The sequence below is a fragment of the Hippocampus guttulatus genome, chromosome 2 (genome assembly GCF_054856545.1).
Source record: "Hippocampus guttulatus isolate MCC_2025c chromosome 2, RoL_Hgut_1.0, whole genome shotgun sequence".
In the NCBI taxonomy this organism is placed as follows: Eukaryota; Metazoa; Chordata; class Actinopteri; order Syngnathiformes; family Syngnathidae; genus Hippocampus; species Hippocampus guttulatus.
In genome coordinates, this window is record NC_141262.1 from 19576241 (window position 1) to 19603373 (window position 27133).

At 45.4% G+C, this 27133-nt stretch overlaps 2 protein-coding genes across 6 annotated transcripts; one reads left to right on the top strand and one right to left on the bottom strand.

Annotated features, from left to right (window-relative positions):
* Positions 1–4942: 4942 nt before the first annotated feature.
* rbmx (RNA binding motif protein X-linked) lies at positions 4943–12094 on the bottom strand. Of its 4 annotated transcripts, XM_086101192.1 has the most exons (11): positions 11805–12089; positions 11582–11691; positions 9384–9490; positions 9127–9283; positions 8899–9042; positions 8478–8589; positions 8161–8283; positions 7414–7523; positions 5802–6740; positions 5129–5234; positions 4943–5049 (listed from the first exon to the last, which is right to left on the bottom strand). In XM_086101192.1, exons 2-9 carry the CDS (start codon positions 11688–11690, stop codon positions 6433–6435), a joined length of 1170 nt encoding a protein of 389 aa, XP_085957318.1. In that variant the 5' UTR covers position 11691; positions 11805–12089; the 3' UTR covers positions 4943–5049; positions 5129–5234; positions 5802–6432. The 4 variants fall into 4 exon arrangements, with proteins under 4 accessions (XP_085957318.1, XP_085957317.1, XP_085957316.1 ...); XM_086101191.1 differs by having other exon boundaries at positions 5129–6740; positions 11972–12094; XM_086101190.1 differs by having other exon boundaries at positions 5129–6740.
* Positions 12095–12795: 701 nt separating this feature from the next.
* Positions 12796–26831, top strand: tm9sf5 (transmembrane 9 superfamily protein member 5). Of its 2 annotated transcripts, XM_086101195.1 has the most exons (18): positions 12796–13101; positions 17256–17323; positions 17410–17503; positions 17631–17758; positions 17865–17994; positions 18137–18264; positions 18843–18957; positions 19037–19116; positions 19209–19314; positions 20696–20746; positions 21068–21200; positions 21626–21745; positions 21829–21886; positions 21955–22114; positions 23239–23390; positions 23465–23576; positions 24383–24554; positions 25831–26831. In XM_086101195.1, exons 1-18 carry the CDS (start codon positions 12964–12966, stop codon positions 25896–25898), a joined length of 2013 nt encoding a protein of 670 aa, XP_085957321.1. In that variant the 5' UTR covers positions 12796–12963; the 3' UTR covers positions 25899–26831. The 2 variants fall into 2 exon arrangements, with proteins under 2 accessions (XP_085957321.1, XP_085957322.1); XM_086101196.1 differs by lacking the exon at positions 20696–20746.
* The last annotated feature ends 302 nt before the right edge of the window (positions 26832–27133 follow it).

Genomic DNA, 27133 nt, shown 5'->3' on the forward strand with positions numbered 1-27133 from the left:
AGACCCCGTCCCCTCAAAAAAAAAATAATGCAACAGCTTGTGCCTCGAAAAACCAATTGGGGGCACTCTTAAATCAAGGCACCACTATGCAGTCTGTAGTAGTGTTTGCTGCCGTCTTCCTTTCCGAAATTGTCACAGTGACTAGGAAGCGAATCTGAATGTATCAGCATATTTTGCAAAAAAAAGATTCTAACCAAGCCTCCTCAATGGTGTCTGTCAAGTGTGAGCTCATATTTCCCCCTTCTCTTTGACTAGTCTGCATTCGTTTCAGAAGACTCAATCCAACTAGCCATCCAATTTCAGTCATATCTTAATTATAACCTTGAGCTCCCTATCCCAGCGGAATCATAAATCTGTACCACCATATTACCCCAAAATGCCTCAATGGATTTTTTTTTTTTTTGCAATATGCGTTGGCCAGAGACCTACTTAAAGTACAAGTGTCAAATTCAAGGCCTGCACACCAGATCCAGTCCTATATGTAGTTTTAAGGTAATCTGTAACAAGAGACCACTATTGAATGCAAAAGTTTATACGTGTAAACATTTGCATGAATGTATAGGTCTGTCATCGACCCATTCTGTAAAAATATATTTTAAATCACAGGTGTCAAAGTTAAAGCCCAGGGGCCAGATCTGGCCCGTCACATCAATTTATGTGGCCCGCGAAAGCAAATCAAGCATGCCAAGTTCCATGATGCTTGCTAAAGTCTGAACCAAAATTTAAAATTGTTTTGTGTAATCCACAATAACAGTCATTATTCGTGACTTCTGATTTTAAAACTAGTTATCCATCAATTTGTTGTGTGCTGTACATGTAATATGAGGCGATTAAACATTTATATGGTTTCCCAAAATTCACAACGGCCCTCCAAGGGAAACCGTAACTACAATGTAGCCCGGGACAAAAATGAGTTTGACAACCCTGTTTTAAATTATCACAGGATAGGCCAGCTGTAGTTTGACAAAAAGTTTCGAGGTTGTGCCCTGTAAACTAAACGAGCTCAGAGGGTCCGTAATTTATGTTGTAGAACTCTGGTCAGATAACAGTCATGGGAAAAAGCACTCATGGTAAGCCGTTCAGTTGATAGATGAAGAAACTATATAACTTCAATCTAGGTTTTTATTTTTATCAACCCAATACTATTAAGCCCCTCCGTGAGTCGTCACCTTACCGTGGTGGAGGGGTTTGTGTGTCCCAATGATCCTAAGAGCTAAGTTGTCTGGGGCTTTATGCCCCTGGCAGAGTCACCCATGGCAAACAGGTTCTAGGTGAGGGGCCAGACAAAGCACGGCTCAAAGACCCTTATGATGAGAAAAATATATGGACCAAGGTTTCCCTTGCCCGGACGCGGGTCACCGGGGCCCCCCTCTGGAGCCAGGCCTGGAGGTGGGGCTCGTTGGCAAGCGCCTGGTGGCCGGGCCTACACCCATGGGGCCCGGCCGGGCACAGCCCGAAGAGGCAACGTGGGTCCCCCTTCCCATGGGCTCACCACCCATGAGAGGGGCCAAAGGGGTCAGGTGCAATGTGAGCTGGGCGGCAGACAAAGGCGGGGACCCTGGCGGTCCGATCCTCGGCTGCAGAAGCTAGCTCTTGGGACATGGAATGTCACCTCTCTGGCAGGGAAGGAGCCCGAGCTGGTGTGTGAGGCAGAGAATTTCCGACTGGATATAGTCGGACTTGCCTCCACACACAGCCTGGGTTCTGGTACCAGTTCTCTCGAGAGGGGTTGGACTCTCTTCCACTCTGGAGTTGCTCACGGTGAGAGGCGCAGAGCAGGTGTGGGCATTCTCATTGCCCCCCGGCTCAGTGCCTGTACATTGGGGTTCACACCGGTAGACGAGAGGGTTGCCTCTCTCCGCCTTCGGGTGGGTGGACGGGTCCTGACTGTTGTTTGTGCATATGCACCAAACAGCAGCTCAGCATACACACCCTTTTTGGAGTCCTTGGAGGGTGTGCTGGAGAGTACTCCTGCTGGGGACTCCCTTGTTCTGCTGGGGGACTTCAATGCTCACGTGGGCAATGACAGTGAGACCTGGAGGGGCGTGATTGGGAGGAACGGCCCCCCCGATCAGAACTCGAGTGGTGTTTTGTTATTGGACGTCTGTGCTCGCCACGGATTGTCCATAACGAACACCTTGTTCAAACATAAGGGTGTCCATATGTGCACTTGGCACAAGGACACCCTAGGCCACAGTTCGATGATCGACTTTGTAGTTGTATCATCGGATTTGCGGCCGCATGTTCTGGACACTCGGGTGAAGAGAGGGGCGGAGCTGTCAACTGATCACCACCTGGTGGTGAGTAGGCTCCGATGGTGGGGGAAGATGCCGGTCCGTCCTGGCAGACCCAAATGTATTGTGAGGGTTTGTTGGGAGCGTCTGGCGGAATCCCCTGTCAGAAGGAGTTTCAACTCCCACCTCCGACAGAGCTTTTCCCATGTTCCGGGGGAGGCGGGGGACATTGAGCCCGAGTGGACCATGTTCCGTGCCTCTATTGTTGAGGCGGCCAATCTGAGTTGTGGCCGTAAGGTGGTTGGTGCCTGTCGTGGCGGCAACCCCCGTACTCGCTGGTGGACACCAGCAGTAAGGGATGCCGTCAAGCTGAAGAAGGAGTCCTATCGAGCCTTTATGGCCTGTGGGACCCCAGAGGCAGCTGACGGGTATCGACTGGCCAAGCGGAACGCAGCTTCGGTGGTCGCCGAGGCAAAAACCAGAGCGTGGGAAGAGTTCGGTGAGGCCATGGAAGCCGACTTCCGGACGGCTTCGAGGAAATTCTGGTCCACCATCTGACGTCTCAGGAGGGGGAAGCAGTGCACCACTAACACTGTGTACAGTGGGGATGGGGTGCTGCTGACTTCGACTCGGGACGCCGGTGGGCAGAGTACTTCGAAGACCTCCTCAACTCCACCAACACGCCTTCCTTGGAGGAAGCAGAGCCTGGGGACTCTGAGGTGGGCTCTCCTATCTCTGTGGTTGAAGTCACCGATGTGGTTAAAAAGCTCCTCGGTGGCAAGACCCCAGGGGTGGATGAGATCCGCCCGGAGTTCCTCAAGGCTCTGGATGTTGTGGGGCTGTCCTGGTTGACACGCCTCTGCAACATCGCGTGGTCAACAGGGAGAGTGCCTCTGGATTGGCAGACCGGGGTGGTAGTCCCTCTTTTTAAAAAGGGGGACCAGAGGGTGTGTTCCAACTACAGAGGGATCACACTCCTCAGCCTCCCTGGTAAGGTCTATTCAGGGGTGCTGGAGAGGAGGGTCCGTCAGGAAGTCGAGCCTCAGATTGAGGAGGAGCAGTGTGGTTTTCGTCCCGGCCGTGGAACAGTGGACCAGCTCTACACCCTTAGCAGGGTCCTCGAGGGTATGTGGGAATTCGCCCAACCAGTCTACATGTGTTTTGTGGACTTGGAGAAGGCGTTTGACCGTGTCCCTCAGGGAGTTCTGTGGGGGGTGCTTCGTGGGTATGGGGTACCGAACCCCCTGATACGGGCGGTTCGGTCACTATACCACCGATGTCAGAGTCTGGTTCGCATTGCCGGCAGTAAGTCGGAATCGTTTCCAGTGGGGGTAGGACTCCGCCAAGGCTGCCCTTTGTCGCCGATTCTGTTCATAACCTTTATGGACAGAATTTCTAAGCGCAGCCGAAGCATTGAGGGGGTCCGTTTTGGGGGCCTCAGTATTGCATCCCTGCTTTTTGCAGATGATGTGGTGCTGTTGGCTCCTTCAAACAGGGCTCTCCAACTCTCACTGGAGCGTTTCGCAGCCGAGTGTGAAGCGGCTGGGATGAAGATCAGCACCTCCAAATCTGAAACCATGGTCCTCAGTCGGAAAAGGGTGGAGTGCCCCCTCCGGGTCGGGGAGGAGATCTTGCCCCAAGTGGAGGAGTTCAAGTATCTTGGGGTCTTGTTCACGAGTGGGGGCAGGAGGGAGCGAGAGATCGACAGGCGGATTGGTGCAGCGTCTGCTGTGATGCGGACGTTGTATCGGTCTGTCGTGGTGAAGAAGGAGCTGAGCCAAAGGGCGAAGCTCTCAATTTACCGGTCGATCTACGTTCCAACCCTCATCTATGGTCACGAGCTCTGGGTCGTGACCGAAAGAACGAGATCCCGGTTACAAGCGGCCGAAATGAGTTTTCTCCGCAGGGTGTCCGGGCTCTCCCTTAGAGATAAGGTGAGAAGCTCAGTCATCCGGGAGGGGCTCAGAGTCGAGCCGCTTCTCCTCCACATCGAGAGGAGCCAGATGAGGTGGCTTGGGCATCTGATTCGGATGCCTCCTGAGCGCCTCCCTGGTGAGGTGTTCCGGGCATGTCCCACCGGGAGGAGACCCCGAGGAAGACCCAGGACACGCTGGAGAGACTATGTCACCCAGCTGGCCTGGGAACGTCTCGGGATCCCCCGGGGAGAGCTGGAAGAAGTAGCTAGGGAGAGGGAAGTCTGGGCTTCCCTGCTAAAGCTGTTGCCCCCGCGACCTGGCCCCGGCCGGATAAGCGGTAGATGATGGATGGATGGATGGACTATTAAGTTTGGTAGCGTTCAAAGTCCATTTACTGAAATGTTATCGGGAGACACAAACTGCGGGAGGCGGCAGGGGCAGATCACAGTCCTGCCATTTCAAAGGTGGCACGGTTTCCTCTGAAAAGTTTTTTTCCCCCGGTTTTGACATTGTATGGTTATAGCCCGAAATGTGAAAACAGTGTTTTCTAGAAGCAAAATAATCAGAAGTCCTGACCGATTCTAAACATTTGGCAGTGGTGGTTAACCACTGAATTCTTAAAGTGGCCTTTTGCATTTCCCTTTTATCATCTTACTTGGGACATGCTGAATTATTGGAGAGGGGGTCACTTATTGAGGAAAGTACAGGTAATGTGTTTGTACTGGAATAGAACTTCAGTTCAGTTTTGAAGTTCATTTCTATCAGTCTTTGATGACGACACACTGAACAGAGTCACTTTTTGCCATTTATTAAAAAGTACAACATTTTGAGCCCAACACTCAACCTCTTCTCATTATCCAGCAGTGTTTCATGGAGTTGTCTCAGGGCTGTGGCAGACACTAAAGGACAACAAGCATTCAAAGCATCAATGCACAGACAAGATTTGGACCACCCAAACAAATTGAATAGTCTCACTACCTCCACGGATTGGGACGTGTTCATCATCGGCCTACTGGTCTGACGGGAGTACCAATGGACAGAGTTGCAGTGTGTATCGAGGTTTGTTTGCCGTCCAGTGTTCATCCTGCAACGAGAGAACAAAATTAACCTCCGCCCTTCTCTTTGTGTATTCACTAAACATGCACACACACAAAAAAAAAAAATCTTTAAAGTCCTTGGTCCGACTGCCTTTCACTTGAACGATTGTTTCCAGTTGGGTGGTGGCAATGGTGGTGGTCTTCCAGAGGTGTCCTTTTTGTTTGAGGAAAAGGTTTTGAGACTGACAATGGACGTTCATTTTATTGCAATTTTACAGTGACAAAGACAGCCTTGGAAACTGTTTTGCCTAGAGCATTGAAAGCATTTATGCCAACCTTGCTTACTTTAGACAAGTATGAAAAGGATCTCCATTTTCAGGGTTCAGTTGGCAAAAAAAAAAGGTTCGTTGCGGGCAAGGGACAAAAGGTCTTAGCTTGCCTTGGAGCCCATTCCAGTTTTGCCAAATGTAGCTACAATTATCAAGGCGCATTCAAGTTGAAATCCATTCTTTTTTTTGTAGTCCTTTGAAGCCCTAGTGTCTTGAATTCAGTGCAATACAGGAACAATGAAAGGCATTTACAGATGTGAAACAGAAGAGGGTTGCTTTGCTTACCAGCAGCTGCCTATGGTTCTTGTAGGATAGAAGCTTGCATTTGGTTGCTCTTGCCTTTGGTTTTGTCGTAGGGTGCCAGCGAATGGCTCTAGGATGACAGATCCATTTCCGAGGGAACTACATTGGAACATTTTGACAGTGACATTTGCCTAACCCTTTGAACACAACAGTGACGAGTTTCTCTTTTGAGTGAAGGTCCAGAGCAGAGACTCACCAGCTAAACTTTACAGAGAACTTCTACACAATGCTGTTTTTTTTTAAAAATCATATCCAGGCGTTTGGTCTTGTTGGAGTATTGATGCTCAGTGGTCAGGGTACAACTAATAACTTTTATTAGAGTCGGAAAGCCAAACTTATAGGGCATTGCAGATTCCAGCAGCAGTGAACGTGTATTAAAAAAAAAAACCCTCGGTAACTGTACCGTCACATGAGAAAGATATATTTATAAAAAAAAAAAAAAAAGGCGTGAACACATGAAAATTTGGAAAACTAGGTACAATTTAAAGCTAAAACGCAATCCACAGATTTAGACATGGTGGGATTTTGTTTTGTTTTTGTCAGGCTTCTCCCACAAAGCTTTGAACGCTGCAAGAATACTTCCGTCTGCTTCAGCGAGACTTCCATGTCCATTCTAATATCTGTTGCGAGCCATGCCTCTGTCGGGTCGACTGCCTCCACGGCCGCCCCGTGGCCCTCCGCGGCTTGAGCCGTACGAATCGCGAGGAGGGTATCCTCTCTCGCCAGGGGGAGGAGCCCTCTCCTGCCTACCCATGCGCTCGCCACGGGGAGATGGGTACGGCTCACTCCGACTGCTGTAACTGTCGCGCCCGCCATAGCCATCCCGGGAACTGCCGCCATAGTCGTCGTAACGACCGCTTCCACTGCCCCCACCGAAGGACGGTGGGGGCCCCCGTGAAGGTGGGGCGCTGCGAGAGTTACCTGCAGGGTCAACGGGTCAGGTAATTGGCAAGATACAATTGACATTTTCTGTTGTTCTTGCAGGTTTGCTTCTCTTTCTTTGCCAGTACATTGAATTCTGTGATGCGCTAATTGAACAGATGGTTGCATTTACATCTACCATCTGGTGGTGGTGCTGATGGTAGTTCTAAATTGAACACGGTCGTTGCAGGCATTTGGGGGCAGTTAAGATCCAGCCACATGGAGTACTCGAGTTATTGGTTTCAACATGCCATTGATTTCTGAGGACACTTCTCCTTTTTAGAGCTCCAAGTTTTCAGAGTAGTCTTGATGGTTATTTGAAGGAAACTCCTTGAGGGAGAGCTTTTTGTAGGGCAACACGTTCTGTTCTGCGGTTTCCAAGGACTGTTTCTGGCTCCTTATGGTGGTCAACTCTGGCCTTATGAACAACATTTCTGAGGCACATTTATCTTTTGAAGAATGCAGCGGTAATAGAAATTGGACAAACAGATGCCAATGCTTGATCAAATTAATAGCTGGGGAAAAAATGTTTGTTGGCAGCAGCAAAGGGTCTGAGAACATTTCAAAAGTTGTTTCCTTTGGGTGGTTCTTTCATGGAAACAAGGGTTGGGTAAGTATTCAGCTCCTCTTCGTGCTTGTTCTTTCGTCTTAGACCTGAATAGAAATATCTTACCGTAACCATCAAACGAGTCTCGGTATGAGCCGCCGCCTCCGCCGCCACCACCACTCGAACGGTCCATGTAGCTTCTGGAATCCCGTCCTCCACCATAGCCATCACGGTCACTGCAATTAGTACAAAAAGTGTCTTGATTGTGTGAGGTGCAAGGATGAACCTTTGCGAGGCACCCTAACTGGTGGGCTGAACCGGTTAACATTTAAAGCTTGGTGTTGACTGATCTTGGCTTTCTGACATCTTCTCTTCCAGTGAGACAATTCACAGAGGAATTTCAACGTGCCCTTCTGCTGCACAACTTTATTGACAGAACACACACCAACATTTCAACACTTGTGTCGCAGTACAGCTGTCTAATGCTATTTTAGACAAAAAGGAGTTGTAGCATGGTCGCTTTCAAAATGTATCCTAAAATACAATAACAGCACAAGTGAAATCTTTATTTTTGGACCCTCCCTATGATGGCCCGTCTTACATGTTATGCTTCAGAACTGGCTCCTGGAGAAAACCATCCAAAGGACCCCCGTTAATTCAAGCAACTATATTGAGCATAGTGGGCATTTGTTTTTATGTTGTCCATTGTGCAAACAAAAGGTCGGGGACTCATGTACTCTGCTGGAAAATCAATGACATTATTAATTAATCAATCTGACTTTCCAAACATAATAGCCCACGAAAATAAACAAACAAAAAAATTAATAAAACAGCTGTACAATAAAAAGTTGTTCAAACGGCAAACACCCTTACTTGTAACCCCTTGACATTGAGCCGTAGTCATCCCGGGAACTGGAGTAATCGCGGTATGAATAATCCCTGGGAGGCGGACCATAGTCCCTTGAATCTCTTGAGTTATAATCTCGGCTGGAGTAGCTGTCAAAAGATGAATCAGATTCATACTGGTAATATAAACTGATTTTAGCATTTTAAATGATTGATTCTGTCTAGCTACATGCGGTGCAATGCATGAGGCTACAAATACAATTAGGACATATTTGTATGAAGAGATGATGGATGAACGGTACAAAAAATAAAAACAAGTGGACATTCGATTTTAAGTGCCCTACCCATCCTTTGAGTAGTGGTCATCTCTAGGTGATGGATAATCATCCCTTCTGGACATCATGGAGTCTCTGCGAGGAGGTGGACCATAGGGGTCCCTGTCCCTTGACATTGGGGCTGAAAAGCAAAGTGGTGACATGAACATTTTGTCATTAAAATACAATATTTGGATTGGGATGACGAAGAAGAAAGTAATCATTTAACAATTTAATAAATACAAATATAAATGTTTTTTTAACCTAAAATTATCCAAATCCCTGGAAATCTAATTTACCACATATTTTTTTTCTCCAAGAACGCAAACCGATCAGCTTTAAATTGGATAAATATCTGCTTGTCATCAGAAAATGATCAACATGATCAAATGCTCTGACAATTGATTATTAAAATAATAGTTACCAATGGAGGACATAGGAAAAAACTTACGTCTGTTCATTGGACCAGATGGGGCAGATCTCTTTGGCGGGGGGCCTCCATTGCGTATTGGGGGTCCTCTCTTCATTGGCGGGGGGCCTCTTGATGACATCCCCTTAAAGAAGGGTTCGTCGTCGTCGTCATCATCATAGTAATCTGCAAGCACAACAAAAAACACAAAAAATACATACATTGACCGATATTGATATTCCATTCCAAAGTCCACAAATGAAGAATTACCTCTGGATGGGCCTCTCATTCCACCTCCCCTTGATCCACGGAGGCCCCTGGGTGGGCCACGGCTGCGAGAGTGTATGGGTGGGGGTCCTCGTCTGCCGCCATTGTCATAATTAGGCTTGGTAGCCTGCTCCACTTTGATGGCCTTGCCATCAAGAGACTATGTAGTACATAAAAAATGAGAGCCCCAATTGTAAACATCATTTTTTATATATCACGAGAATGCATTAGTTATTATTACTTTTTGTAAAAATCCATACCTTTCCATTCATCTCACGTGCAGCATCCTTTGCATCGGCTGGACTATCATATGTCACAAATGCAAAACCCCTTGACTTGTTTGTTTCACGGTCTTTCATCAAAAGAACTGGAAACAGAGGAAAATTGAATTAGTACATTACTGGGGTACGCCTTCAGTTAACCTCAAATCAAAATTTGTCTATCTATCTAGATAGATAGATCCTGTTGGTTGCCCCATGTTAGAAAATATTTAACAGCATCCAGTTGTGTGGTTTGGTGTTACCCAATCATTTTTGAGCAATGGCACATACATTACGTATTGCACATTTTACACACACGTGTCCCACATTTTCCAAAATAACAATAATTGTAGTGAATTAAGTATATTAGGAATCATGAATGAAGATGAATTACATTTTCTATTCTCTTTTTCTGAGATGCAACAGCTAAACAACAACTTATTAATCAACTATTTTGATCACTAATTGTCTACAGCAGCGAACCCCAACCTTTATTGTGCCATGGCACACATTTTAGAAATCGCACAGCACACCACCAAACAAAATTGTCACAAAAAGAATATATACGTCAAATTCATCCTTTTTGCCATCTAATAGAAGATCATTTATTTGTTCTTTCTGTCACTATAAGGCCAAACAAAAAAGATGTGTGTTTCCGGTAACAGGAAATTTCAGCATAGTGCAGTAGGTCGGACACATTTTTTTAAATCTTTTTTTTTCATCAAAAATGTAAACAAAATAACCATAAAACATAAAACAAGAAGACATTGAACCCGCCGCTCCGTGACCAGCGCCACCGCCACCTATTTAGTTTTCTCTCCACTCCGGACTCGGGGGGCCGGGGCGCGCCGCCGCCCTCCTCCGCTCTCGGTGTTTACTCGGCCCGTGGTGTTCATCAAATAATTCGCTGATTTTTTTTCGATACATCAAAGGATGCTATTTTCTTAACATTACGGTGTGAGCATGCAACTGTAACACAGAAAACGCGGTTTAAACTGTCGTCGCAGATCGCGGCCGCCGCCATGTTTCAATGTTGTTGACAGACGACAGGGCAAACGACGCACGAGTGTAGAGGGTTGTTTGAAAAAAAAAAAAAAGCCGACCGTAAAGTTTTTTTTCGACGTAGAAATTCTCGGTCGGTCGGGTTACTGGAAACACACTACTTTTTTTTCTACGCCCAAGTTTCTGGCATAGATAGAGGGACAAAGATCCATTATTTGTTATTAATAAATATTTTTCTCACCAATTTGGTCCGCGGCATACGTGATAGCTCTCATGGCACACTAATGTGCCCCGACACTGGCTGGGAATCAGTGGTCCAGATAGAGACTGTTCAACTTAAAATCATGCAGAGCCTCCAAATTTCAGCCTGCCAGATTCCTGTAATCCCCTCTCATGTACATGTATAATACTTTTAATCAAATGTTTTTTTTTTTTTTTACAAAAAACAGCCAGAGTTACTAATTGAAGATGAGCGCACCTACCCTTTTTTGCAAACATGGTTAAGAAAACAGAGGTCTTCCAAACGCTTGTTACAAGAATGCTCGCTGACACCGGCATAAAATTCATTCGCTTGGGAGAACGAAACTGTGTCGTTCCGATTTTCTGGTCTACAGTATTCACGTACCCTATACTTTTCTTTTGGCCACTCCAACAACCTTTTGCCCCGAATGTGAACAGGGCATCGCTACACAGCACGAGACATTTCGTCAAACAACTCACTAACAATGGCAAAGCGCAGTTAACGGAACAATCAACAACAATACTGTACAATGGCTTACTGGCACTCTGCATTCTGTCAACAGAATTGCCAACAACGAAAATACTTTTGTTCAAGTGCGTTACGATGCGTCGACCTATGAATCTGGGTTGGTTACGTAAAAAAAAAACTAACGAAACTATGCTTGAAATTGTCTTAGCTGTAGCTTTTACTCAAAAGATGGTTGGCCAAGTTTACGTCACTCTTGACTTCTAAGGACCCTGTCATGTCTAGTCCTTGCATTCAGTAACCATGTTTTTACCCCTTGAAACAAGTTGAAACTCCGCCAGCTAAGCGCAATCGTGGTGCTCATGCTGTGCTCGCACGCGGGACGCTTCTTCAATACTGTACTTCACGCTGTAGCGATAAGATGTACCCTATAACATGACATGGTGGCTGTTGTGAACGGATGATAAAGCTAAGAAACAGCCATCCTCACCTTGAACAATCCTGCCATACTTGCTGAAGTACTGCTCCAAGGCCTTCTCGGTGGTCTCGGTATTCAGCCCGCCGATAAACAGCTTGCCTGGTCGGTCTGCCTCTGCCATACTGCACAAAAATCAACTTCTATAAACAAAATTGTCTAAGGAATTGTAAAAATTTTTCTTTTAAAGAAGCGTGCGCCATAATAGGTAAATAATGAGACATGAGGCGTAACCTACCTTGCTTGGGTTGTTGAGGAAGCAAAATGGCGATAACAGTGCCCCCCCCCCACCCCAGCTGCAGCGCGTTCGTTACTCGAGGCGCGAAACGAAGCGTGCGTTTGCTTGTAAACAACAAGATAGCTTTCCGTTGGCCACTCAGGATGTTCTAAAGGAAGAGACAATACCTCGGTATGAGTCCTCTGTCTGTTGATGTGGCACAAAAAGTCGAAAGGCGCCACAAAAGAGAAAAGAACGCTTTTCAACAAGCGTACTCAGGCTCCACCCCTTCTTCTTCGCTGTCTTCTTCCTGTTTGGATTTGATTGGCGTGTGGCAACCAGCATACAGGCGCATTACTGCCACCTACTTTACTGGCATGTGGTAAAGAGGAAACGTCAACAGCATCTGTCAATTTAATTATTCTTTCCGATTTGAGCCACTGAGAGCTCGAGTGGGTTAACTCGTTTTAAAAATTTGAGATTAAGTGCAGAAAATAAATGGGAAAATATATATTTTTGTTATGCAACTCAACTCAATTTTATTAATATGACACATCAAGAACAACCACGGTTGAAAGTGCTACGCATAAACACACCGAATTCGACGGCAATACTTTTTCAAGAAAAAAATAATTAGAATCAACAAAACAATACCATTGTAGCAATTAAAATACTGTAAAATATTGTTACTGTTAAAATAGATTACATTAAGTGGATTTAACAGTAAATTACTGTTATTTTATAGCGAAATTCTCTTCAGCAGTGGTTTTCAATTTTTTAATGGTAATTTTCTACTTTTGATAAAAAGGAAGAAAAGAAAAAAGACAGTTATATAAAAATGTATGATATTGGTGAGGTGCCTTTTGATTGTCAAATGAAGATCGAAGAAATCGTGAGTGACTTTTATAACTTTTATTGTGAATTCCGCGACGCCAGCTTTTGTGTTGAGCGCATCGTTTCCGCGTCACGTGCAAGAGTGAAACGTCACCGTTGGTTGTGCTTGAGGCAGACAGGACAGAGAGAGGCAAGGCGGAAACTGAGCGCAGCTATTGCTGACGTCGCTGCGTTTCGGCCAGGCAGGACAAGAACCAGCTATCCTTGTTCCACCAGCGCACCTTTTTTTCGGACAAGATATATTCCCTTTTGACGCAGGCTCAAAACTTGACGACTCGCACATAAAATGAGACGGCGAATAGAGTTTCGTTATTGGCTGCTTTTCTTTTTCGTCTCACGTTTCTGCCCGTGCTCGGCGTTCTATCTTCCGGGTTTAGCCCCAGTTAGTTTTTGCGAGGTCGGCAAAGGTGAAGCAGATTGCCAGGTAGGAAAGAAGCGATCAGTCTCTCGTTTCGGTAACGATGCAGTGGATTTTCGGCCGAATTCGGCGTCTTTGCCTATGTTTGGTTCAATGTTTACGTTGCTAGCTAACGTTAGCATTTCCTCAAGGCCCCGATTATCGGGTGCAAACAGCATGAGCATTGTTGTGTCCCTTGCTGCTAGCTGGGCTTGTTGCACTTTTTCCACCCTGACGTGTATTTCAGCGAAATTCTGAATCCTTTATGTCGTGAGCAAATCCGCCGAATTGATAACAATACGTGTCTAAAAAGCACCCATGAAAAGCTGTAAATTTCCCCAGTGTGGGACAAATAAAGGATATCTTATGAGGTCCATGATGGAAGTCTGCTTCGATTTACACTACGAGAAACAAAGCAGTACTGAATCAGTCTCAATTTGTATTTAACCATTCCGTTTAATTTCATTTCAAACCTTTATTTAAACCTCGAAGGCTCATTTAGGGAAGCGCTCGTTTTCAATGATATCGAGAGGACTAAGATAAAGACCAGTAACATTAAAAACATTTACACAGAACGTAAAATAGTTCTTGTCTTCCATCCATCCATCCATCCATCATCTACCGCTTATCCGGGGCCGGGTCGCGGGGGCAACAGCTTTAGCAGGGAAGCCCAGACTTCCCTCTCCCTAGCTACTTCTTCCAGCTCTCCCCGGGGGATCCCGAGACGTTCCCAGGCCAGCTGGGTGACATAGTCTCTCCAGCGTGTCCTGGGTCTTCCTCGGGGTCTCCTCCCGGTGGGACATGCCCGGAACACCTCACCAGGGAGGCGCTCAGGGGGCATCCGAATCAGATGCCCAAGCCACCTCATCTGGCTCCTCTCGATGTGGAGGAGAAGCGGCTCGACTCTGAGCCCCTCCCGGATGACCGAGCTTCTCACCTTATCTCTAAGGGAGAGCCCGGACACCCTGCGGAGAAAACTCATTTCGGCCGCTTGTAGCCGGGATCTCGTTCTTTCGGTCACGACCCATAGCTCGTGACCATAAATGAGGGTTGGAACGTAGATCGACCGGTAAATTGAGAGCTTCGCCCTTTGGCTCAGCTCCTCCTTCACCACGACAGACCGATACAACGTCCGCATCACAGCAGACGCTGCACCGATCCGCCTGTCGATCTCCCGCTCCCTCCTGCCCCCACTCGTGAACAAGACCCCAAGATACTTGAACTCCTCCACTTGGGGCAAGATCTCCTCCCCGACCCGGAGGGGACACTCCACCCTTTTCCGACTGAGGACCATGGTTTCAGATTTGGAGGTGCTGATCTTCATCCCAACCGCTTCACACTCGGCTGCGAAATGCTCCAGTGAGAGTTGGAGAGCCCTGTTTGAAGGAGCCAACAGCACCACATCATCTGCAAAAAGCAGGGATGCAATACTGAGGCCCCCAAAACGGATCCCCTCAACGCTTCGGCTGCGCCTAGAAATTCTGTCCATAAAGGTTATGAACAGAATCGGCGACAAAGGGCAGCCTTGGCGGAGTCCTACCCCCACTGGAAACGATTCCGACTTACTGCCGGCAATGCGAACCAAACTCTGACATCGGTGGTATAGTGACCGAACAGCCCGTATCAGGGGGTTCGGTACCCCATACCCACGAAGCACCCCCCACAGAACTCCCCGAGGGACACGGTCAAACGCCTTCTCCAAGTCCACAAAACACATGTAGACTGGTTGGGCGAATTCCCACATACCCTCGAGGACCCTGCTAAGGGTGTAGAGCTGGTCCACTGTTCCACGGCCGGGACGAAAACCACACTGCTCCTCCTCAATCTGAGGCTCGACTTCCTGACGGACCCTCCTCTCCAGCACCCCTGAATAGACCTTACCAGGGAGGCTGAGGAGTGTGATCCCTCTGTAGTTGGAACACACCCTCCGGTCCCCCTTTTTAAAAAGAGGGACTACCACCCCGGTCTGCCAATCCAGAGGCACTCTCCCTGTTGACCACGCGATGTTGCAGAGGCGTGTCAACCAGGACAGCCCCACAGCATCCAGAGCCTTGAGGAACTCCGGGCGGATCTCATCCACCCCCGGGGCCTTGCCACCGAGGAGCTTTTTAACCACATCGGTGACTTCAACCACAGAGATAGGAGAGCCCACCTCAGAGTCCCCAGGCTCTGCTTCCTCCAAGGAAGGCGTGTTGGTGGAGTTGAGGAGGTCTTCGAAGTACTCTGCCCACCGATTCACAACGTCCCGAGTCGAAGTCAGCAGCGCCCCATCCCCACTGTACACAGTGTTAGTGGTGCACTGCTTCCCCCTCCTGAGACGTCGGATGGTGGACCAGAATTTCCTCGAAGCCGTCCGGAAGTCGGCTTCCATGGCCTCACCGAACTCTTCCCACGCTCTGGTTTTTGCCTCGGCGACCACCGAAGCTGCGTTCCGCTTGGCCAGTTGATACCCGTCAGCTGCCTCTGGGGTCCCACAGGCCATAAAGGCTCGATAGGACTCCTTCTTCAGCTTGACGGCATCCCTTACTGCTGGTGTCCACCAGCGAGTACGGGGGTTGCCGCCACGACAGGCACCAACCACCTTACGGCCACAACTCAGATTGGCCGCCTCAACAATAGAGGCACGGAACATGGTCCACTCGGGCTCAATGTCCCCCGCCTCCCCCGGAACATGGGAAAAGCTCTGTCGGAGGTGGGAGTTGAAACTCCTTCTGACAGGGGATTCCGCCAGACGCTCCCAACAAACCCTCACAATACGTTTGGGTCTGCCAGGACGGACCGGCATCTTCCCCCACCAGCGGAGCCTACTCACCACCAGGTGGTGATCAGTTGACAGCTCCGCCCCTCTCTTCACCCGAGTGTCCAGAACATGCGGCCGCAAATCCGATGATGCAACTACAAAGTCGATCATCGAACTGCGGCCTAGGGTGTCCTGGTGCCAAGTGCACATATGGACACCCTTATGTTTGAACAAGGTGTTCGTTATGGACAATCCGTGGCGAGCACAGACGTCCAATAACAAAACACCACTCGAGTTCTGATCGGGGGGGCCGTTCCTCCCAATCACGCCCCTCCAGGTCTCACTGTCATTGCCCACGTGAGCATTGAAGTCCCCCAGCAGAACAAGGGAGTCCCCAGCAGGAGTACTCTCCAGCACACCCTCCAAGGACTCCAAAAAGGGTGGGTATGCTGAGCTGCTGTTTGGTGCATATGCACAAACAACAGTCAGGACCCGTCCACCCACCCGAAGGCGGAGGGAGGCAACCCTCTCGTCTACCGGTGTGAACCCCAATGTACAGGCACTGAGCCGGGGGGCAATGAGTATGCCCACACCTGCTCTGCGCCTCTCACCTTGAGCAACTCCAGAGTGGAAGAGAGTCCAACCCCTCTCGAGAGAACTGGTACCAGAACCCAGGCTGTGTGTGGAGGCAAGTCCGACTATATCCAGTCGGAAATTCTCTGCCTCACACACCAGCTCGGGCTCCTTCCCTGCCAGAGAGGTGACATTCCATGTCCCTAGAGCTAGCTTCTGCAGCCGAGGATCGGACCGCCAGGGTCCCCGCCTTTGGCTGCCGCCCAGCTCACATTGCACCCGACCCCTTTGGCCCCTCTCATGGGTGGTGAGCCCATGGGAATAGTTCTTGTCTTGATTATCGAAATTGTTCATGGTAATAATTGTGCCGAGTTTGAGTGATTCTCACTTTCTAAGTACAATACAGTTGTATTTAGGTACAGTTCATGTACGCCCCCCCACCCCAGTTTTCTTTCAATATTTAACGTCACTATTAATGTTTGATTGTATTATTGTGTGGCCATAAAGACTAATTATTGCTTAAAAATCACTAAAGTCATTAAAGTTAAAAAAAAAATATCACTGCGAAGATATAATTGAAAATTCCCTTTGAACACAGACTGCCCATAAATGTGATTGAATAATTTGATTCAAAACTGTCAGAGCCAAAAGGTTCAGTGAGATCACGATTCTTTCTTTTCCCTTAAATTGGATAAAGAGCTGATCTACATGGCTTGTTGCCTTTAACTATTTTGTAAATACAGTTTAGTTATACAAGAAATTTACAAACAAAACTTTAGCCAAAATGTTGGCAACCTGATCTTGTCTTTTATTTATGTAATTCATTCCTGCCAAATTACTCTGATACACATGTTTTGCTTGCCTGCAGACACAGATAGAGCTCTTTGTCAATCGCTTGGATTCAGTCGAGTCCGTCCTGCCTTATGAATATGACGTGTAAGTGACTCTTTCTCCAACTTTTTGAGCACCCACTGTCCTAAGGAGTGTGCCTGTGCTAATTGTATGTTATACATTTATTCAAGATTCGACTTTTGCAAGGATGAAAAGGAAATGAGGCCTTCGGAGAATCTGGGACAGGTGTTGTTTGGCGAACGTATCGAGTCCTCACCGTACAAAGTAGGTGTCATGCGAAAACAAAGCATGTGTAATTGTGTTGCTTATTTTAGATGCGCATTCATCTCTCTTGTGTCCAGTCAGAAATGGATTGCTGATTCAACATGGGCGCTTTCCCCTCTTTTCGCAGTTTAACTTCAAACAAGATGTGAAGTGCAAGGCGGTGTGCACCAAAACGTACAAGAAGAACAGCCAAGAAGACGCTACCCGACTGGATTTCATCAAAATGGGAATGCAGCTCAACTATCAGCATCACTGGTTGGCTTGGTCCCAGTTTAGCTGAGCTTATCTCGATACTTTCTTTGCTTAGGGTGATAACAAAAAGAAAAGTTTGGTGTTTGAGTGGTGCTTGCTGTTGTTTCAGGATCATCGACAATATGCCTGTCACGTGGTGCTATGAAGTCGAAGACAACCAGAAATACTGCAACCCGGGTTTCCCCATTGGTTGCCTTGTTACTTCTGACGGGCGACCTAAGGATGCTTGTGTTATTAATGTAAGCTGTGACGACCATTTCTGAAATTATGTTTAAATCGGTACACAAAATGACACCAAGAGGTATTTTTTGACGCTGTGTGTTGAAGTCCTTTGAAATATGTAGCCTTGTAATCTTTTGACATTTTTTTCCCCTTCCCCAGGCTGAGTTCAACAAGAAGAAGACATTTTACGTTTTCAACCACGTTGACATCAAGATCTTTTACCACAACGGAGCCGCTGACGGGTGGACAGGAGCTCGGCTGGTTGCTGCCACACTGGAGCCCAGGAGGTAAGCATTGACGATGGTTGCATACACACTACAACCATCAAGGGTGAACGGGATCCATTTGGGGACAATTATGCAGATTTGTTTAAATTTTAAAAGCGTTTTCCATTTTAGGAAACAAAACGAATAAAAATAATCTTTGGAAGAGAACGCTTGCCATCATAAAACATGCATTCACTGTAAAAGATGTTTGGAAACTCAATTGCAATCTTGCTTTTACCATTAAAAATGTCAGATCTTTCTGTTGTAACTACTTGATGCTCACATCACCGGGAAAAGGCACCAGGCTACTTCCGATTTTTCTTTGTAAGCAATGCTTAATATGGGCCCAATGAAGGTAACCGTTAATGTTCACTTTCTCACAATAAAATTTGAATTTATGTGGGTTTCAAGGGTAGATCTGTTAAAGGTGGTTTTATGTGGCTTTCAAGGCATTTTTTTTCCTCCTAACAATACTCGTTGGATTTCCCTTGTTGTTTTTCAGTGTATAAAGTATCTTTCGATCGTTTTAAACCTTAGAGCTGCATTAGTAGGAATAAATATATTTGGACATGCTTTGTGCCCCTCCTCCACCACAATAGTATCAACCATGCAGATGAGAAGACCCCAAACTGCGAAAGCACGGCCCCGATGGAGGTGCCTAGCCAGTTCAATAATGACGTGTCCATCGTTTACACCTACTCAGTCACGTTTGAAGTAAGTCTTTGTATTTATTTAAGACACGTGTATTACAATACACGATTACTATCATGGAACTTTTCGCCTCCTTCTACAGGAAAACAACTTGATCAAATGGGCATCCAGGTGGGACTACATCCTGGTGTCTATGCCACACACAAATATCCAGTGGTTTAGGTAGGAGCGCTTGTTTCACATTCATATTTACACCATTTTTTTTTTTAAATCAGCAGGCGCTAATGCATATTTATGTATGTCTGGGTCTTTAGTATCATGAACTCCTTAGTCATCGTGCTTTTCCTGTCCGGCATGGTAGCCATGATCATGCTCAGAACGCTGCACAAGGACATTGCCAGATACAACCAGGTCGACCAGGTACAAGCAACATCCACACTCTACATGTGCATGATCGTCACAAACGGGTTAGCGGAGGCGTACGCAAATTGTCTGACTCCTGAAAGCTTACATGAGCCTCTTGAAACAGAATTGACTTGCCGCAACAGAAGATTGAGCATTAGCCACCATTGCCTTTTACACAGAACTCAGCAAAGCGAGATATTAACGCTGTGTGTGTAGTTTCATACTGTATTCCACAATCGGATACCATCGTGGGGGTTATGTTGCAGATCACCCCCGCAATTATTGAAGATTCAAGTCCGCGTCAAAGAAATTGCCTATTTCAATACTCACTAGGTATGTTTTTGTAGCAATTACGGAACATAACTTGGGGAAGTCAAGTCGAAACATTTCTTTACAATACTTGCTATGTGGCCCCATGAGTTTAAACACAGCATTCTGATTAAAATTATAAACATTGTTAAAAATGTTTTAAAGTTTTTAGAAACATGTTGATTAAAAAAAATAAAAATAGCCCCATGACATTTGCTGGATTCTGTGTAAATGGCGAAGACAGATAAAGGATCTTCCGGTGACTAAAGTTAGAATCAAAATTATGATTTATAAATAATGTCGTCATATAGTTGAACGAGTAAATTTCAAAGCAAAGACTTGTTCCATTTTAAAAGGCATTTTAATTGGTGATAGCCTTTAATTGAGTACTTCGCTGAAATCCCTTCATCTCTTGAGGGTGAAGGATTCCCCCCTGTATATCAGTGAATTCTACAGTGTGAAATACCTTTGAGCCCTGAACATGTGTCAGGGAATTCACCCGAATATCTTGAACTTTGAATAAAAAGACTCGACTCAACTCAGGAACAGATGTCTTTTGTTGATCAGCAAAGGGGGCGAAGTTCCTCGAAGGCAGCACAAGTCGTGTTTCCTCTCAGATCGAAACCCCACCTTCGCACCTCCGCTGAGCACTTTTTATTCACATGATATGCAAAATACAAGTAACATATCAGAATAACATTCCTCCTTATTTGCATTTCGCGCTTCCCAGCCCAGCCCACCGATATGCCCCTCAGTGGACACCTGGAGGCCAAAACATCTTCCCGTGCAAACAATGGATACCTTGTTAATTCAATGGGTAGATTTCGCATGAATCGAGACACTGTAACAAACTGAAGGACATCTTGTCATGCTGCCCTCCTGAAGTTGAACCTTCCTGTCTATATTATCAGTTAATGAGGCCTTGGCTTCATTCAGCTCAAGTTGGCCCTTTTTTCCCCGTGTGCTCCATTGTGTACAAGTTGTGAGAACATAGCGTTCGAGGTCAATCAAGCATAACCTGAAATGAAACTATGAAACATAATATTAAGTTTGTCTTTCTCCATCAACGTGTTGTCACATTTCGCAGGAAAACTTGATAAAGCTTCCATCGACCAAGGCGAAATCTACTCCCTTTTATGTAAGCCTGCTGAAAAGCAAACATTGTTGTGGTCCTTCGATCAGGTGTTGGGGTGAGATTGAAGCACAAGCCGACACCCGAGAGAGGAATGTAAAATGTGGTGTGACTGCAGGTGTATAAATGTATTAATTTCAAAGGTCAGACTGATCGTAGTGGAAGCACACCAAATTTTACAGCTCTGTGTTCACCTCTTGTCGCTTTGCTAGCAAATTTTGAGCGAGCAGGTACAACTCACTGCGTGGTGGCTGGTTAATTGTAAGCTTTTCACCTCACACCGTAGACTGCTTTGTTGATTTTCTGTCTCGCGTTCCCCTTTTACAGGAAGATGCACAGGAGGAGTCGGGCTGGAAGCAGGTGCACGGCGATGTGTTCCGCCCACCCAGGAAAGGCATGCTGCTCTCCATTTTCCTCGGACAGGGAACGCAGATCTTCATCATGACGTTCATCACGCTGTGTAAGATCACGCAATAGATAGAAAATGATTTATGAGGCAAACAGGTACAACAAGAAAGACAAGTCAGAATTTGACATGAGACCTTGCTGTGTGAGGTGACTATGTTTTTTTTTGGGTCTAAACTTGACCCTGTCTTTCAAACATCTGCTTGGTTTTTATGTTATAGAACAATTGATTTGGCCGTTCATGTCCCGGTATCGTTGTGCGTGAATGCAAAGCATTTCGTCAGTTATGTATAAAGTTTTCAACTAGGGCTGTCACTGTTAATATTTTTTAGAATTAATTCTATCTATTAAAAAAATGGCATTTGAGCAGGGCTGTGTAGACTTTATTTATTTATTTATTTTGATCTACAGGAAGCAACTTGGCAGTGCCGCCCGGGTACAATTAAGGGAATGTAACGATGGACTGTGCTTCCTTTTTAGTCCTGGCCTGCCTGGGCTTCCTCTCCCCGGCCAACAGGGGCGCACTCATGACGTGCGCCGTGGTTCTCTGGGTCCTGCTCGGCACCCCCGCCGGCTACGTTTCGGCACGCTTGTACAAAAGTAAGATGGCTGACAAGAAGCTTTACGCAACTCAAGCTGTGACCCTTTTCATCAGGTTGTTCTGATCTTTTATTTTATTTCAGCTTTTGGAGGAGAGAAGTGGAAGACAAACGTCCTGTTGACTGCGCTCCTGTGCCCCGGGTTTGTTCCCTGACTAGAAATGTCTCCTCTGTGCTGGACTCATTCCCTCACCACCTCTTCTTCTGCAGTATTGTGTTTGCTGACTTCTTCCTGATGAACCTGATCCTCTGGGTCGAGGGGTCATCGGCAGCCATCCCCTTTGGGACCCTTGTGGCCATCCTGGCCCTGTGGTTTGGAATTTCTGTGCCACTTACTTTCATCGGTGCCTACTTTGGATTCAAGAAGCCTGTACGTATCATGGGAAATATAGTTTCACCTCTTAATACAAACTGTGGAAGACCGGTTGAGACCCCTTTTTGTTGTCGAAGGTGACTACTTAAAAATAATAATTTCCGGGTTCAATTTGGAAGTTAACCACGATCAATTTTATTATTTGTCTAGATAATTGGTTTCAAACTCGCTGCCTGGGGGCAATTTGCAGCCCATAAGATGATATTTTACGGCCCACTGGTGGACACCAAAGTTTAATTTTAGTGGTTCCTCCACCCTTTTTACCATATCATTGCCTGGGTGGTCTTTTTTTTTTTTCATTAAATAGTTTATGGGCTACCAAAGCTGTGGCTTATAACAGATTTCAGCGAAACCAAATTGTGAAGTGACACCAATTGGAAGGAAAGGGTATCCCATCCCAGAGTTTGGGACATGCAGTTGCATTACAAAAGTAACACGGTACAATAAAACATGTAGCCATTAACGGCGTAATATAACGGTCCTCGTCATATTTTTGTAATGTTCTTACAGTTATTGAGTCCCTTAACGCATGAACAATTTCAGGACCACAACACAGATTTGATCACTTAACTTAGACGGGAAAGCACTCCAAATACATGGTAAGTTATTACCTAAATCAATCATCACACCCAGAATTCCATTGGCTGTCTAGCAAAGTAATGCAGCAAAGTTGTTTGGATTGCCCATTCTGTCCCTCTTCAAGCGTTTCATTTGTTCTCACGTGATCGTCAGCAGTTTTCTTGGCTGAGAAATCATTGTGAGACAAATCGCCGTCATGGTTCCATGGAATAAAATTCAAACCATACACCCAAAGTAAAAGCTGGGACAAACCAAAGTAAAAAGCAAGTGAATACATTGTGAGGAAACAATAGTCGTGCTTTTTCATTATGATTTTCGTGAATTTCGTGCCAGCAATTTCATTATGAAAGATGCTGGTCATTCTGATTGAATGTGAATGTTCAAAATGCAAAACCATTTGCATCTTTGCCCAATACGCCCAGTCTGTCTCTCTCTACATGCAACCTTCATGCCATTCAAATGTTTCTACTGTAAATTCCTGAGAGAATTATGTGCTTTTTTGCGATTTTTTTTTTCCCCCACTTCTTTTGAAATCCACATAGGCAATTGAGCAACCAGTGAGAACGAATCAAATCCCACGTCAAATTCCCGAGCAGTCGTTCTTCACGAAGCCCATCCCGGGCATCGTCATGGGTGGCATCCTACCCTTTGGCTGCATCTTCATCCAACTGTTCTTCATCCTCAACAGCATTTGGTAAGCAGGCACAGCACGACTCCTCACCACGTTTGAAAAAGGGAACGCTGTGACAAATACGTTGCATTTGTTAGGTCCCACCAGATGTACTACATGTTTGGCTTCCTGTTCCTGGTGTTCATCATTCTGCTCATCACGTGCTCCGAGGCCACCATTCTGCTCTGCTACTTCCACTTATGTGCTGAGGTACCTTTAAAACAATGTACCGTGCCGTCACATACATTTCGGTCCAGAATTATTAAGAAAATGAGTTTTCATTGTTGTATTTAAACAACCCCACAATGGATGTGAAAGAATACAATCAAAGTGCAATTGCAATTTCGATGCTCAGCTTGATTGCAGACGTCTTGCAATTATGTCATATACGAGCACTAGATGGTGCCAGTATACTTTAAAACTAGGAGTAGTTTGGCTGACTATGAACAATTCTTCAAAAAATATGCTTCAGGTTGGTAATTACCACTCCCAGTTGGAATTTACCATACAAACCAATGTAAAACAAAGATTTCCATGTTTATTTGAATCACTTCACGTCTTTAAAAAAATGGGTGACTTCAATGCAAAGAAAAAAAATCCAAAACACCATAGAGAAGCTACAAAACTCACAGTGGTGTCCTGGTGGTGTAAGCTTTTGGGAAACGTATATTTGACTCACATATGCCTATTTTATATCCTCAGTGGAAAAAATATTATTACTGCATCTTACTGGGTAGCTGTGACCATCTAATTTACTTTTAAAAAAATTGTGTAAAAGTCAGCCTGAAAGAATGGAGTAAAAATTCAATTTTTATTATGTAAAACTAAGTCATAATTACATTTTCAATTATATGTACAGTATGTATGTGTGTGTCAGTGGTTCTTAACCTGGGTTTGCTTGAACCCTATGGGTTCGGTGAAACAGTCTCAGGGCTTCAATGAGCCAGAGTCGTAATTACTTCAACTGTGTGTATTCTGGAAGCCTGACTTGTCATTCCTGTCTCACGCGTGTGCAGGACTACCACTGGTGGTGGCGTTCCTTCCTGACCAGCGGCTTCACTGCGGTCTATCTTTTCATATACGCTGTGCACTATTTCTTCTCCAAACTGCAAATCATCGGCGCAGCCAGCACGTTCCTCTACTTCGGATACACCATGATCATGGTCCTCATCTTCTTCCTCTTCACAGGTGAGCCTCGATCGTCTTGTCACACATGAAATGGGGTCATTTCTCATGGCACACCTGATGTAGTCTCACAGCAGAGCGTGTTTGTCAAATTCCAATTGGGGTGTGTTGGGAGCACATCCTGGTCTTGAAGAAGCACAACACCAGGAAGTAGTCTGCGCTCTATTGTTTGCTCTTTCTTCCGTCAGCACAGATAAAAACACATTCACTTGCAGCAGTCATGCGTTTACAGTTGTGAGCCACTTCTCATCTTAGGCTGTCCATAACAAAAACAATAATGCTGACCTTTGATTGATTTGTCCAGCCGGGTGAAAGTACAACTACGATCAAATTGGGACCAACTCACAAATGCTATTGTATAAATATCTCACATTTTATTTAAAGGAAGTCTTGGATCCTGACAAATGGAGAAAATTATACAAAACTAACTTGGAATGTCTTGTAATGTCACAGGGAGGAAGATGATCTGCTCTACTTGCATCACTATTGGGCCAGATTAAAAAAAAAAATTACAACGGTTGACGTTATCTTAAGAAGGAGGCTGCAATGTCGCAAGGGGGGACAAAATGTCAAAATATTATCAGCGGAGAATAATCCAAGCCGCATTTTGGAGCTCAATAATCCTTTGCCATTTTCCCAATTTCTATTTTGATCTTATTCATCCCATCCTCAACTTTGATCTCACCGTAATTCAGGCTTGGACTGCAAAGCTCGCAGAGAGAAGATTGACTTCTTAATGTTTTCAAAAGAATAAAGATACATTCTTTTGGCTAAAGTTTGTGTTGCACGAATATCTTTTTAGCTGTCAAGAAGCAAAAGTTTAGGAGATGCAGCGTCTCACAAAAGGTAGTGCAGTATGCCCCTCACATCTTTGTGACGATTGTATATATACTTTATACACGAAAGACTGACGTTGTTACGAAGGGACGGTGAATTTACCCTCTTATGTAGAAGTACAAAAAGTCACTTTTTATATAGCTTTTTATGATTTCAGCATTTTCACTTCGGGGTGTACTCGTTTTTGTTGCCAGCATTTGAGACATTAATGGCTGTTCAGTTGTCTAAGAAAGAAAAAAAAACCCACCGGCTATTCAACCCTGAGGCAACAAAATGTTGCATGGTACCTGCCATTTCTCAGATAGTTCAAGCGTGAGAGAGTTCATATATTTGTTCTCAAGCCATTTTCTACCCTTTAAAGTGGTAAAAAAAAATTTTTTTTTAAACAGATGAAGTGCATATTGCTGTTAATTTGTTGTTTGCCCCCCCCCCCCCTTCTCAGGTACAATCGGCTTCTTTGCTTGCTTCTGGTTTGTAAATAAGATCTACAGCGTGGTCAAGGTGGACTAGAGGACGAAAGGGGAGCGCGAGAGGGAGCTAGTGAGAAGAGACTGTTGTGGCCGTCCGTTTGACGGCCACATGTTTGTAAGGACCAGAAAGAAGTGAGACCACCATTCATCACCTACAAGACCCCCCGAGCTAAGCCCGTCCCCTTTTTTTTGTGCTTTAAAAACCTCTGTCCAATAGTTTTTCTTTGGCGCGTTCACTTTCGACTGCTAATATTCAGAGCGACACTATGACAGACTAACGGGGGGACCTCGTTATCATCGTGAGCATTTTGCTTTTTGTGGAATAAAAAAACAAACAAACAAAAGCATTTTCTTGATTTATGAAGAAAATGCAAATGCCTTTTAATTTTCTATTCCCCTTCCACAAAATCTTTTTGGGTCTCTTTTTTGTTGTTGTTGTTTACTGAAGCGATGGGAGAGAAAAAAAAACCCTTGCTTGTACATACATTGTATAGACAGAACAAAGGAAAGAATGCTCATGACTTTTCTGTTGTCATTTTAGGGCTTTAAATCCTGAACTATATCAGCCTGTATTGTAGTTGAGAAAACATATAAAAACACTGACATTGTTGCTGATACATGTCTTTTTTTTTTTCTCCTCTTTATATTTATGTGTTTGCTTTGAATCAAAGGAGAGGGTGCCCAGCGTTGTAGATTTCGGCTGCAGCATGTTCCAAAATGGAGGATCTTGTAATTCCATCTTGTCTAATTCATTCGAATGAGTAGTGTCTGTGAATTTTACTGATTAATTGCTTTTGTTTCTGACACTGTTTGCTTCAGTGGGGCGAGGGGGGTCGTTACCCACGGTGATAATGCTTTGCAAATATATATGAGTAATCGAACGTCACGTCTCTTGAATGTATACGCAAACATGGATACGTGATGTATTTTCTTGTTTTCACTCTGGTTTGGAAAATGAAGTCAAATGTCATCACTCGGCTCCTTCTCTTGCTCACAAGCAAAATGCAAAATCTTTATTTGAATTGTCCTTTCTCTCTCTCCCAATATTGAGTCGCTAACCCGCGTTTAGGATTTAGTCGCGTGAGATGACGGACAATGTATTATGTCGGTTCTTCACTTAAAAGGTTTAGTGCGGTACATACACCCATTCAGATTTTCTGAAGCCCCCAATTGCTGTATTAAATGGTTGACCAACTGCACAAATATGAATTATGATGAGCATTTGTGGATTGTTACATGTATTTGGGGGCTTTTTAATAACCGTACCTCAGTCTG